The sequence below is a fragment of the Arachis duranensis genome, chromosome 6 (genome assembly GCF_000817695.3).
Source record: "Arachis duranensis cultivar V14167 chromosome 6, aradu.V14167.gnm2.J7QH, whole genome shotgun sequence".
Lineage (NCBI taxonomy): Eukaryota > Viridiplantae > Streptophyta > Magnoliopsida > Fabales > Fabaceae > Arachis > Arachis duranensis.
In genome coordinates, this window is record NC_029777.3 from 30942694 (window position 1) to 30956746 (window position 14053).

At 32.9% G+C, this 14053-nt stretch overlaps 2 protein-coding genes across 3 annotated transcripts; both read right to left on the reverse strand.

Moving 5' to 3' along the window:
- Nucleotides 1-3072: 3072 nt before the first annotated feature.
- LOC107493515 (protein MAIN-LIKE 2-like) lies at nt 3073-3725 on the reverse strand. The gene is made up of 3 exons (XM_016114608.1): nt 3504-3725; nt 3249-3389; nt 3073-3159 (listed from the first exon to the last, which is right to left on the reverse strand). Exons 1-3 carry the CDS (start codon nt 3723-3725, stop codon nt 3073-3075), a joined length of 450 nt encoding a protein of 149 aa, XP_015970094.1.
- Nucleotides 3726-7086: 3361 nt separating this feature from the next.
- On the reverse strand, nt 7087-10122 carry LOC107493507 (uncharacterized). 2 transcript variants are annotated; one of them, XM_016114598.3, is made up of 7 exons: nt 9717-10121; nt 9282-9378; nt 9059-9174; nt 8582-8626; nt 8149-8174; nt 7799-7934; nt 7087-7390 (listed from the first exon to the last, which is right to left on the reverse strand). In XM_016114598.3, the coding sequence occupies exons 1-7, from the start codon at nt 10087-10089 to the stop codon at nt 7284-7286; spliced, it is 900 nt and encodes a 299-aa protein (XP_015970084.1). In that variant the 5' UTR covers nt 10090-10121; the 3' UTR covers nt 7087-7283. The 2 variants fall into 2 exon arrangements, with proteins under 2 accessions (XP_015970084.1, XP_020980268.1); XM_021124609.2 differs by lacking the exon at nt 8582-8626 and having other exon boundaries at nt 9717-10122.
- Between the last annotated feature and the right edge of the window lie 3931 nt (nt 10123-14053).

The window sequence follows — 14053 nt, forward strand, 5'->3', positions numbered from 1 at the left end:
TGTAAAAGGGCATTCTGACGTTCTTGTTGTGGCTGATGAATAATTCCATTCCGCATGTCACCTCCTACCTGTACCCTTCGTGAGTCCTTAGCATCCGATGCTCTTCTATATTTCGCTTCTTCAACAAACACGACCTTACCTTTCAATCTCATACGATTTATTTATGTTACAGCCTTCAACGTCCATCCCTTCGTAGTGTAACGTATGAACACAAAGATGTATATACTATCACCCTTTTGATTACGTGATAGATATATGTCATTTATGCGCCCAGTCCACCTGAGTAGTTGAAACAGTTCTCTCTTCGAAATGTCCTCTGGGAGATTATCTGAAAAGATCGAGAACAACTCATCTCTAGCCGATGATACTTTTTTCGGTTCCAAACTCTAGGATCTTTGATTTGATTCCTAAAACTACCCATCTCGGTGTTTTCCACCCCACTCTCTCACTTTCTCTCCCACTTTCTCTCATCTCTCTTAGAATATTGCTTTACTAACAATGGTTGCCATTGTTAAATATAGCTTTTTTTTAATTTATAATTAAAAAAATCCTTAAAGAAGTCATGCTTGTTGTCCGTATATTTTTGTGTACTCCTATACACTGTTTGTAGATCTATATACTATTTTCTAAACAATTAAATGGATTAAAAGTGCGTGTTTCAAAAAACTTGAGTGGAGCTTGCCGGATAGAGTTCACCGGGAGTAAGGCAAATTTGCCAATTTTTATAGAGTTCACTGGAGTCTGACGAACTTGCTTAAATGCCAAAAAAAAATCATATTTAAAAAATTAAAGTCCAAAAATAATATTTAAAAAATAATAATTTTTTTATTTTATTATAAAAAAATCCAATCAGTTTTATAATCTCTTATCAATTTGCCAAACACTTCTCCAACCACTTTCAACTTTTGGCACAACATCCAAATTACAGCATAAAACATCCTTCAGCAAATATACTAAAAAAAACAATACTAAAAAAAACCAAAAATATTATATACGACGAACTTTGTTTATTTATTTTTAATTATGGTAATGTAACAAAACAGAAATTCTGTCTTTATGTAACTGTGCAAAAAAAAAAAATACAATTTTATAAAATTTATTATGATATAATTTTTGTTTTAAGAGTTATATAAATTATTTTATAATAAATTATAAAATAAAAATTTATCTATTATTTTTAATTATTCAAAAAATTATGTAAAAAAATTTATAATATTAATTTTCATGCATCGAGACGTATCTAAATCTAGTTATTATAAGTGAGAAAAAAAGAAGAACAAATCTTAAGCCCACTACTGGCCCTTCTTTATAATATATAAAAATAGCCAACAATGAGAAAGAAAAGAAGTCAACGTAAAGAAGCAGTGAGATTTTGAGGCATAAACTGCCAAAAGATACCCGTTATTATCTGATTTGAGCAATCACACACACACACGGTAAGTGGTAACCTTCATCAAAATAATTCCACTTACGAAAGGTGTTATATACTATTATTTTTCTTCATGCTTATCTTTGAATAAGATATGGGGCAAATGACACGATTAAACCAAATAGAGAATAAAATTATTTAATTTTACTAAATTTAGAAACGTTATTTAGACCACTCAAAAGCATATTTTTATATAATTCGAATGATGAGTTTAATTCGAATTAAGAAAACTAATAGTAATTTGAATTAGATAAAGTCAAATTAGTAGATGTTCTTGTAATTCGAATTAGTCCAATTCCAATTATGCATAGATGTAAGCCTTACGTAGTTTGAATCAGAGTGATTCAAATTATACATGCAGAGAGAGCCTTAGTAATTTAAATGAGTCTGTTTCGATTTATGTCTGTATAATTCGAAATTGACTGCTTCAAATTAGCAAGCACCCAACGTGTATAAATATGGTGTGAATGTGAATTCCTCCCATTAGAGTGAAACACAATGGCTAGTGAGGAGAGTTTTTTAGTGTTGGTGCATTATAAAAGGTCAATTAAGAAAAAAATACGTTTTGGTATTAAGTTTACGGATTAGGATCCCCTCAGTATTTTTCTGAAACCTACAATGAGTTTCGTTGACTTCTTGAATTCTATAATACATAAATTGGAGTTGTAAGGCATGAAACGGGTTGAGAAGTTATTCTATCGCATTCCAATCTCAATTCTGCGAGATGATGCGAAATATGATTCGTTTGTCATAAGGGGTGATGAGGATTTGGAGGTTCTATTCCATTGCCGTCGGCAGTTTTCCGAGGTCAGGACACTTGAGCTGTTGGCGAAGTTTGTAGATGTGGTCTCTAACTCAGGTGGTTCGAACCGGAATACCCAAACTCCAGCAATAGCAGCCTGTTTTAGTTCGAGACCTGTTGATGCATATTCATCTGTGCCTGTTATTGCACCTCAGGAAATGGTGGTTGCCTCCTCGTCCTTTGCAGTTGATCTCAATCGCAGTGGTGACGGAGAAATTGGTATTATTGATAGGACACCAGTTTCATTACAGCGTGGGATGCCGGATGGTATAGACGATGCGTTGTCGGATGGTGATGATGCTAATGATGTAGAGTCGAACATCATTGCCGCTGTGATGACATAGCAGCGAGTAATCCAGCTGGGGTTGATGGAGCATCCAGTTCAGGGAGTTAGCAGTACCCTCCGCACTTTTCATCTTTGGACTTGGATGCCAGTAGATAGGAGGGGGTTCCTGGCGAACCTATTGGATTTGGTTCCATAGATACTCAGGGTACCAGAGGTCTATTAGAGTTTCAGGTTGGTAAGCAGTTTTAGGACAAAAAGGAGGCCGTGTTAAGCGTGAAGACATATAGCATCTGATGCGGGGTACAATACAAAGTGGTAGAGTCTGATTATCGCAAGTACCATGAAAAGTGTACTGAATTTGGCAATGGGTGCATAGGGTTGATTAGGATTAGTCTCCACCAGCGCAAAGGCGTTTGGGAGGTAAACGGTATAATGGACCTCATACTTGTGAATAGAATAAAATAATAGCATACCACGACACTAATGCCTAATAATTGTGACAATTAAAGCATTTGAATATAATAGTAGCTCGAGGCCAAAGGCCAGCCGAATGTATCATATCCAGTGAGTCTGAATCCAAGAAACCGCCAGAAGATCCATGACTGAAGCAGCTGTAACGGTCCTGCTAACTTCACCACGTGTCTGTTTGCCATGCAGCACATGCATCGGTATAACCACGAAAGAGCAGCTGATCCTTAGCTATATCCACCCATGTCCTCAAGCCTAGCTACGTATGCCAGCCACCTAATGTGAATGCGAGTACCAGACTTATCACCAAATAGTTGTGTCCCTAACAGCTTTATGATATAGACCCAGGCATACCTCCTAACAGTGGGCGCATCAGCTCCATCAGGAAGCTCTCCAAATGTCTCCTGGAATCAGCTGCAGTTCACAGGAGGCAATATATCCAGCAGCTCCTCGAACTATGCCCAAGCCGGGCGACCACCCTCAATGTACGTTTGAAAATTTATTAGGCAACCACTAACATAATGTCCATTAATCGGCAGCCCTAACTGGTATGCCACGTCCTGTAGTGTAATCGTGCACTCCTCGAACGGCATATAAAACGTGTGCATCTCTGGACGCCAGTGCTCCATGAATGGACTAACCAGGGGCTCATCCAGCCTAAGCCAGCTCTCGTTCAGCCTTACAAGATGGTATAAACCGGCCATCTGCAAGTACGGAACGTACCTCTCGTCCAAGCGCATATCCTACTGCTGTCGCATGCTCGTAATATATCGGTGGGGCTGCATAAAGAATATATCAGATTGTCTCTCAGCTAGGAACATATTTATACAACATCATTCACTAATTCATATCTTAATCCAAAAAATACAACTTGTACTCTACCAAATCATGTTACGAGTTAAGATGGAAAATAAAATCAGCATATACATCAAGTTAGGCCTAATAAGAAAATATTTTTAAAATATTTTCTTAAAAATAGTATAATATTAATACTAATAAATTTACTTCAATAATTACTATTCATGTTAACAAAAAAGTTCTTACTCTAGTTTCACCCTCCATTATCTTTACCATGCATACTTTTCTATTTATTTGTAATCACTAATAAACCACTAATATAACTACTAATATAAGCACTTATATAACAACCCTATCTAACTTAACAACGGTAAATAATGATTACCATTACAATAAATAAAAGGCAAAAATATAAAAACAACACATTAAATTCTATTTTAAAAGAAAAAGTTCACACTAACCTTATCATTAATGATACCAGCTATATGGTCGACCCCATCCAAATGATAAAGTCGGTCCGAATTATCCCCCATCAGCTGAATATTCTATTGAACACTTTGTTGGAGTTTTAGAAAAAGAGTTTTCTCTGGCATTTGGTGGGACAAGAGTTTGAGATTATAGTTCGAATGAGCTTAATTCGAATTCTATTTATAGAGAAAGGCTTTGTAATTCGAATGGCTGCAATTCGAATTACCATGGGTAGCCTAAACCGTTATAATTTGAAACAGCTTGTTTCGAATTATTATGTACACTAAACAGTGGGCTAGTTCGAATTAGGCTACTTCGAACTAGTAGGGACTCATGTGTGTAGTTCGTATCATTGTGATTCGAATTACCATTATAAAGAGCACGCATGTATAATTTGAATTGGATCAATTCGATTTAATGTGGTCACATATAATTTGAATTTAACTGATTCGAATTAATATTGGTTTGTGTAATTTGTCTTAAAATTTGTCTAAATTATTAAAAAAATTCTACGGTACTGACACAAGAAAAAAATATGCTATAAAGATCATACGTGTTTTGTTTGAAAAGTAACGTCTAATTCTTCTTTTATTGTTCCTGTCACAATTTTTTAATTGATTTTCTGTTCCTGTTCCCCTTTTCTTATGTGAGGATTTTTTTTTATCAGGACCTATGTGGGATTAAAGGAAGATAATTATAAGGTTAATTAACTTAGCTATTTGCATTGAACGCTTCAAGAATTAGCTTGAAGAATTCGGTCTTTTTATTATAACTTTGTATAAGTTTTTGGTTTGGACTTTGGACTATTTTTTTGTAGGTTTTTATTTAATTAAAATTCTTAGTAATTGTATTCACATTTATTTTTAATATTTTAATTTATCATAACAACATTTATTTAGCTTTTTATTCTAAGAAAATAAACTGTATTACACCAGCATTATTGAAAAACTATTTTTTAAGAGTTTTTTTTTTTAATTTTTTATCCATGCACGAAATACTAATAGGTTTTTTTCGTAGTTAATTGGATATCAAGTTATAATTTTTATTTGGGACTTTTACTCACTTGGTAAATATATTATATTATTTTTTATACCTTTTAATTTTCACAAGCTAACAAAATTTTGGAGATTACCCCAACTATAACCACGATTATTAATCCATTCTTATTTCAATATTCATATTTTTAAACTATCAATACAATCATAAAAAATATATATTGTTTTCTTCTATTAGTCATAAATGATAATCATAAAAAATAGTATTTTGTTTTCTTCTCTTCATAAACAATTTTTCTTTTAAGATAAATAATAATTTTCTCTAATAATTCTTAACAAATTTTTGTTTCGAATAATTCAGTATGTGTAAGATAAATATCCTCCGTTTAGCTATTGTTTTAAAAATCATAATTTGATGTAATGTATTTTTGTCCAAAATGTTCCTAAACATATAGTGTGAATCTTATTCCGTAACTTTACACTTATTTTTAATATTAATGATTAAATAATTTAAAGAAACTAAATATATTACGATAATAATAAATGTGTTTTATATTATTTATTTTACCATTACAATTAATACAACATATAAATTTATTGTTGGTGTAATACGTTTTATTTTCTTGAAATAAAGCTAAACAAATATTGTTGTGATAAGTTAAAATATTAAAAATAAATAAAATGTGTGATTCCAATTTAGTTAGATAGAAGCCTATATAAAAGAAAATATAAAATCTAAACCAAAAACTTACACAAAGATATAATAAATTAATAATACACAGAAAAAAGCCAAAAAGTTTAGATATTTAATCCAATATAAATAGCTAAATTAATTAACCACAGGGCACACGCGGGAAAACGAAAAATAAAAAATCAATTAAAAAAATTGTGACAGGAACCATAAAAGAAGAGCCACACTTCACTTTTCAAACAAAACATGTATGATTTTCATAGTATACTTTTTTCTTGTGTCAGCACCATAGAATTTTTCGAATTATTATTGCACGAATTCGAAAAATAAAATCATATGAAAACCGACCTTCATTTATCATCATATAAGTTTTAATTTGGCAAATAAATAACATCCGAATAAAATCATTTAACACTGGTCCTCATCATCCATATTAGAGCATAAGCAAAAGAAGCTGAAGTTGTTGAAGATGAAGCTCATAGCACTCTTTCTGGCAATCAAAGTGATGACGTTATCTCTGTTTGTTGAGTCAAGGGTTGGTGGGATTTAAGGCCAAGAGCAGCGAAACCAAGCTTCAAGGGGGAAAAGGATTAAACGGAGTGAAAAGAGAAGCTCAATACCAATAATTATCACTCCAAGGCTGTATACTACTGCAACCACCACGGGAATGGAACCTTCTGAAGAACTAAAGCACAGGATAGTGCATGCATGAGTTGTGAATATTAGTGTCTTCTTATTTTTTGGATCGCTTTTAAGTTGGTCTAAACTCTAAAGTTGTGTAATTGTATGGTTCTAGATTATTGCTATGTAATTTCAAAAGAGCTATTTCTATAACTCCAATCAACAACCAATTTGACAGCTGGTCACATATCTCCCACTGTGTGACGAAGTTGTGTTTTGGTTTGGTGTGAAATTTGTAGGATGGGTTGTCTGTTTGAGTTGTTTAGGATAGATGTTTAAATATAAAAAACTGGTGTGATTTAATGTGCATGGAACTGTGATGAACTTGTTTAATGTTGTTTATTGCAAGAGCTTGTTTATTGTTGCCCTGATGTAGCCGTTTGTTGTTTTATTTGTGATTTACAATTCTGCATGCATAACCAAAGGAATTATCTTAGCTTTGTCTCATTCAAAGTTTCCCACTTCCCCCAAATGCATTCGTACTGTATTTTGCATATAAAGTATTTCTAATGCAGATAATAGAGGGTTCTCAATTCACAGAGCCAGTGCGACACAAAATGACAGAATTTCCCCTTTACATTTCATCAAACATTAGAGAGGGAACTCTAGATATAACTGAGTTGATAAAAAAGGTCAAGTTTAGTGTTACAGCCTAAGAATATCCTTCAGGCTTCAACTCCTTGGTTTCCAACTGGCTCACCATTGGGTGTCAAACCCCGAATCTTAACATCATAGTAGACTTCTTCAACTCTTCTTAGATCATACTTCATGCCTGCCAATAGTATAATGATATCATCCAAACATACGTGAGTAGAAATTCTTTCTGAAAACACAACATTTTGTGCAAATGAGAAATTTACTTGGTGGATGAAAAAAGAAATAAATTGGCTCTTCAATATAAAATGGGGAACACACACAAAGGAGTGTTAAGCTACTACTATATGTGCATATTACTCTTTGCTAGGTAAGTGAATGAACGCCAGATGTTAGTGAAGTAAGACAGGTTCGTCAATGATATTAATGTTGTTACAGTCCAGAGATCAATCTTAAAAATGATGTTTATTAGAAGTTTAGAACATTGGGAATGCAATTTGCAACATTATCTCCGTAAAATAGTGACAACAGGCAACAAAAGAAATAATACATGTAGGACAGGGTACAAAATATAGTAATAGCATACCATCAAACTTCTTCCGAAGAAAATCATTTCGAAGATTAAGCATTCGGAATGCAGCATGGAGATCTGTTAAGAACTTTAGGACTTTCCTCGGACAATCATAGTCTCCAGCTGTCACTTGATTCACCACATACCTTGGCTGCAAGTCAAATAATTGCAAAATTGGGTGAAGTGCACTCAATATGATGTCAAACATAACAAGTGACTTATTTATGCCCCTCTAGTCTGCATTTCTTTTTAAGGTTAAATAGAAACATCAACTATCTTAAAATTCTTCTCCATTATACACAATTAGATATGTACTATACTAAAAGTTGAGAGGAAAATGAGTGAAAAACATCAAGAGTTCTTACCAATTCATTAGACATAAAACAAACACCTGCATGTAAAATAAAAAAGCATATATCACTATATGGAGCAAACCCATGAAATATTGACTACAGGATCATCTATGATTGACAACGTTGGACCAAGTGGCCCAATCAAAACTTGGAGATGTGAGGTGACAAGATTTTTGTTGACACCTTTACGTTGAAGAGTAAAAGACCAAGAATCATGGATCCTATTCTCAAGCACTAATGACTAGATTCGTAAACATAACATTTGTTTATCGTGCTCCTTTGTCTGAAAAGCCCTACTGTTATAACTAATACATCCATGTATTCTACCAACAATGACATTTAAATAATTAAATTAGGCACTACTCACTGAAAGTTGAAAAGTAGCTCAATCAGAAATTCTTCCGAAGAAGAGCATGCAACTGAAGACTTATTTTATTAGACTTACCTATTAGGTAGTCTTCAACATCTAGACCAAACTCCGAACTATTCACTGCAAAGTTGTGAACAAGAGGAAGAAGTAAACTTGGTGCCTTGGTGGCCAAATGTCATATTACAGTTTCTACATGGATTATTCTGAATGAGTCAGAAATCGACAGCAATGGGTTTAAAACATACAAAAAAGGACATAAAAATTATCCAAATAAATGCTTAAATACAAACTGCGTATTGACTTGCAAAATTCTTTAATTTTCCTTAATATGCCGTGCAGCAGTTTATTTTCCAAAAGAGAGTAACTTAAGCCCCCCTAGTGCTAGAACATATAGGACCTCAAAAATGTATTCAAATATATATACCGACCGCACTGGCCTCAAGGTTTTCTTCTTTTTTCTTTTCTTTTTAATTTTTTCGAAAAGGAAGACAATAATCATTGATCATCGATTGACATGTCAATAAATAAGAATACAACAGTATGAAGACATACACCCAAGCTTCTCCTCAGCTTCTTTGTGCTCAAGAAGACTTCCTGTTTCGAGCCAGTGCATAAATGTAAGCAGTGAAACTACGGATTGTGTCTCACTCCTCCAGTCACCATGGTACCTATATTATAGGATCAAATAAAAACATTACATCAAAACATGAGATGTAACAGAACATGAGCATTTCAAATATATATTTGGGACAGAGTTCATCTAAACTTGAATCACCTATAGTACTGGCCAGGGCATCCTCCAAGAATCTCAGCAAGTTGCTTGTATTTCTCCTTTAGCACACCAATCTGAGACTTGGCCTTCTCTAAAAGCTCTGTTCAAATAGTTAAAAACCAAAAATCCATAAGAAAAACGACAAAAACTTGCCACAATAGAGAATCTACAAAATACCCAAATCCAGCATGCATTTTCATTGAATACTAAGCTATCTTAAACCACATCAACAAGCAAGAATAATATACCACAATTATCCACATTACACATAAAAAATTGCAACTTGCATAGTGCTTTCTATTCAACTTCCAAAACTGATAAGACAACTGCATTTTCCAGACAGAGAAACCGCAGAATGGGGCAAAAGTGCAATTAGAGAAAACCAGTGTTGCTCCACGAAATAAAAAACACTTTTTCTTTGCTTTTGGTTTATGGTACCGGGAGTGGGGCGAGACTGATGAACGAGAAGGAGGCTAGCGTACATGAGCCTAGTTGCGGATTCTATCTCCGAAACAACGTTCCGAATTCGCTCCCTTAGGGTTCCAGATTCCTCAAGCTGAGACCGGAAAGCATCGAACTGCTTCTCGAGCGAATGGGACAGCGGAGGCACGGAGTTGTCACCGCCGCCACCGGCCATTACGTCGGAGGAGAAGAAGGAAAAGGTCGAGAAAGAAGGTCGAAAGGATTGGAGTGTGAGAAACGGGGAAGTGGGTAACGAGACGAGGATGAAGGGGTTAGGGTTTAAGGAGCGAGTTATGGTGTAGTAGTAGCAGTAGCAGGCGTTTCGAAACGCTGGTTTTATAAATTGCATGGTTTCGTTTTTTTCTTCTTTTTGCGAAACTGTTGAAGGCGAAGCTTTTACAAATGTTGTTATGTGGGGTCAACTATCAACAGTTGGCAATTGCAAGTTTGCAAATATTTAACGAGTGTTTGGATTATAATTTTTAAACGGGAGATAGTATAAAATTGATTTTGCAAATTTAATTTTGATGAAAAATAAATTTGTGTTAGAGTGATTTATGTTTGATAATTTTTATATTAAAATAGATTATAATAAAATAAATGTTATTTGGTTTATACTATTTAAAATTACTTTTAAATAAAAAATTATTAAAATAGATATCAACATAAATAACTTTTTTATATTATTCTATCATTTTAATTTAGATATTTAAATAGATCTTATTAATTATTTTTATAATAAAATTAATATTTACTTACTAAAATAAAATAACATATAAAAATAGATAAAATATATTTTTAAATAAAAATAAAAAATATAAATTTTATATATATATACAAGAATATTTAATTAAATATGTTACATTTTCTAAGTATTAAATGTTACTTTAGTATTTTTTACATCATACTCTTATTCTAATACTCTCAATAATCTTATTCTTAATATTAATTTGGAATTCAACGTTTATGATTTATTATTATCTAGGATTAATTTTTTATTTAATTTATCTTTTTTTAATGGAATCATAATCTATATTATAAAAAATTACACTAAAACATAGTATACGAAAATTACAATTATAAAAGAGAATACTGAAGATAATAAAAAAAATTAAATATTTATTTTATAATGATCGAAACAAATCTAAAAGTTCTTGATGATCTTTTTATATAATATATTTTTAGTATTTTTGGTTTAGTATGTTATTTTTTACTATTATTATTATTTACAGTTAATTTTTTGTTTAATTTATTTTACCTAATAGAATTAATAAATTATATTATAAAAAGATAATAAAAATAATACAAAAAATTACAATTATAAAAGTGTATAATATTAAATAAATAATTAATAATAAAAAAAGAGTTTATGTAAATAAAAATAATAAGAATTTTATAAATAATATAATAACATGTATAAAGGATAAAATTGGTAAAAGATAAATAAAGATGGAGTATTAATAGTTAAAAGTTCGTTGATAAAACGTAATAGCTCAACATTGTAGCTTCTTGTAAACGATTTTAAAAGTAAAATAACTTATGTGTTCATGAATAAAAAATTTACCAAACTAAAAATTAAAATTTTCAAGAAAGTTAAACGTACTTCTTCTCTTAAAACGAGTTTAATTTTACCATTTTAAAATTTAAATAATTTAAAAAATAAAAACAAAAATACATTTAACAAAATTATTTATTTTTCCATAAACCCTAATCAATTATTCATACCAAAAAAATTAAACAAATCTAAAAAATACTAAAAAATTACTTTGTTCTTTGTTTTGTCTGATTTTTCACCCAACCTTCATATCTCCTCTCCGTGTTTGTATCTCCTTTTCGTCTCTTCATTCGCCTCTTCTCCCTGTAAAGAAGACAAAGAAGCTTCCTTCACGGCGACCTGTCAAGGTCACGGCGGCTTTCGCGCGCCTCACCCAGCCGAGGAGAACGTGCCTCAGAGAGCGTGGCTGTCTTCCTCGTTCCAGAGCGCGTCGCCGTCTTCCTCGTTCCAGAGAGAGCGTCGCGGTAAGGTTAGTCTCTATAATTTGGTTGAATGTTGCTGCTTTAGATTCTTGTCAAGAGATGGTGTTGATATTCATCCTTCCCTTAACCCCTGTTTTCTTGTCTCTTCAGAATTTATTTATCCTTCTCACGCATGCATATACAGATTAGAGCTAGTTTGTTCATCAATTTGTAAAAATAAAAAATTATAATTTAAAAATTAGAAAATTTGAGAGGGCAAGCATGTTGGAACTAAATTATGAATACTCTAAGCTGACAGAATGATTTGTGTATTAAAATCTTAGGAGATCATATACGGCTCAGAAACAGTCAGATACTAAATTATCTCCTTGATTAATGAGTTCTATTTGTTTAGCTCTTCTCAAAGAAACAGTATTATCCTCTTTATTTTTGGTTTGATTCAGTCACACCCAAGTCAGAAATAGCATGATCTTAACTCCCCTTTCTTTTTCTTTTTTTTTTTATGGTAATGTTTCTTCGGCTTTTAATGGGTCCTGAGTTGTTTTCTTGTCATTTTTATATATTTATTTGTTGGAGAGTTTCACCAAATTCCAAATCACAAGTGAAAGCTATGTGCAATCTGATTTGTAATGCTCATCAGGCACCAAGTTTGCAACCTTTGCCTTTTGAACATGTTCATTCAAAAGAAGCTAACATATTTGCCTGCAGCAATATCTGTTTCCCATTTTTGGTGTAGCCAAAATAAGAAGAAACTATATGCCTTTATCATGGCCCTTTATTTAAAGTTATTTTTAAGCTGATAATTTGAATATTCAGGAACTTATGATTAAAGTAGTTTACTTTCATTGCCTTAACTTTCGATTAAATCTTGTATTGCAAATTGATGATGGCTTTTAACTCATTCCTTCTTTGATCCCAGTCCCCTATGCTACTTCTACTACATGCCACCATTTTCCTCTTTATGAGAAGAGAAAAAACAATTATCTGCACTTTTTGGAGGTTCTTTGTTCTCTTTTGGATTCTTTGTTTCCTCCGACAACTTATAAGGACCATGAGATTCTCATTCTCATTCTCATATTAACAACAACATTGTTAATACTAATACTAGTATATGGTCCCAGCTCAAACACCCACTATTATGTTTTCTATGCACCACTTATGTTTGTGAAAATGGGGTAGTGAAAATCATCCTCATTTGAAACTTGTGTTTTGGGAGGTTGTTTGGTTTGGTGGGGGTGAAGCTTATGTGAAGTTTTTTTTAAGGTTGTTTGATTTGGTATATTGATAAATCATACATTTTGTTATCTGTAGATATTTGAATGTATTTAGGTTTAATGTGAGTGCAATGCATCTTTGCTTTTTTATCTTCATATATATATATAATAGGACCAAGAGACAAGGAGTCCTTGTGGTGGAATGCGAGTATACAAGAAAAGATAAAGATAAAAAGGGAATGCTTTAAAGAGTGGTCTTTATGCCGCAATGTAGATAACTGGAAAAAATATAAGGTGGCTAAGAAAGAGACAAAAGTGGCTGTAAGTGAAGCAAAAACAAGAGCATATGAGGGTCTCTACCAGTCTTTGGGCACGAAAGAAGGAGAAAAAGGTATATATAGAATCGCAAAGAGCCGTGAAAGAAGAACGAGAGATTTGGATCAGGTTAAGTGCATAAAGGATAAGGATGGAGAGGTGTTGGCTCAAGAGGAGAAGATTAATGAAAGGTGGAAGAGCTACTTCTACGAGTTATTTAATGAGGGGCAGAAGACTGTTCCGAGCCTTGGTCGATTATGCACAAGGAAAGAAGATCAAAACTTTGACTATTATCGAAGGATTCGAGACTTCGAGGTAAAAGAGGCTCTAAAGCAGATGAAAAATAGCAGGGCAGTAGGACCTGATAATATCTCGATTGAGGTTTGGAAGGGTCTTGGAGAAAAAGGCATCAACTGGTTAACCAAGCTTTTTAATGAGATTTTAAGGTCAAAGAAGATGTCTGATGAGTGGAGAAAGAGCTCCTTGGTACCTATCTACAAGAATAAGGGGGATATACAAAGTTGCGGAAATTATAGAGGGATTAAGCTTATGAGTCATACTATGAAGTTATGGGAAAGGGTGATAGAACGGAGGTTGAGAAAAGAGACACAAGTAACAGAGAACCAATTTGGATTTATGCCAGGCAGATCTACCACTGAAGCGATATACCTATTAAGAAGAATGATGGAGAGTTATCGTAGTAATAAAAGGAATTTACATATGGTGTTTATTGATTTGGAAAAGGCGTATGATAGGGTAGCAAGTGAGATCTTATGGAAGGTTTTAGAAAAGAGGAGAGTAAGAATC

What these genes read in the sequence shown, in the direction of transcription:
- LOC107493515 (XM_016114608.1), bottom strand. Translation starts at nt 3,725, where the DNA reads ATGCGCTTGGACGAGAGGTACGTTCCGTACTTGCAGATGGCCGGTTTA. An exon ending in TGCCGATTAATGGACATTAT is followed by an intron (nt 3,390 to 3,503) that starts GTTAGTGGTTGC and finishes AGCTGATTCCAG; the next exon opens with GAGACATTTGGAGAGCTTCC. An exon ending in ACATTAGGTGGCTGGCATAC is followed by an intron (nt 3,160 to 3,248) that starts GTAGCTAGGCTT and finishes CATGGCAAACAG; the next exon opens with ACACGTGGTGAAGTTAGCAG.
- LOC107493507 (XM_016114598.3), bottom strand. Translation starts at nt 10,089, where the DNA reads ATGCAATTTATAAAACCAGCGTTTCGAAACGCCTGCTACTGCTACTAC. An exon ending in TGCCCTGGCCAGTACTATAG is followed by an intron (nt 9,175 to 9,281) that starts GTGATTCAAGTT and finishes CCTATAATATAG; the next exon opens with GTACCATGGTGACTGGAGGA. An exon ending in GTTTTATGTCTAATGAATTG is followed by an intron (nt 7,935 to 8,148) that starts GTAAGAACTCTT and finishes TTTGACTTGCAG; the next exon opens with CCAAGGTATGTGGTGAATCA.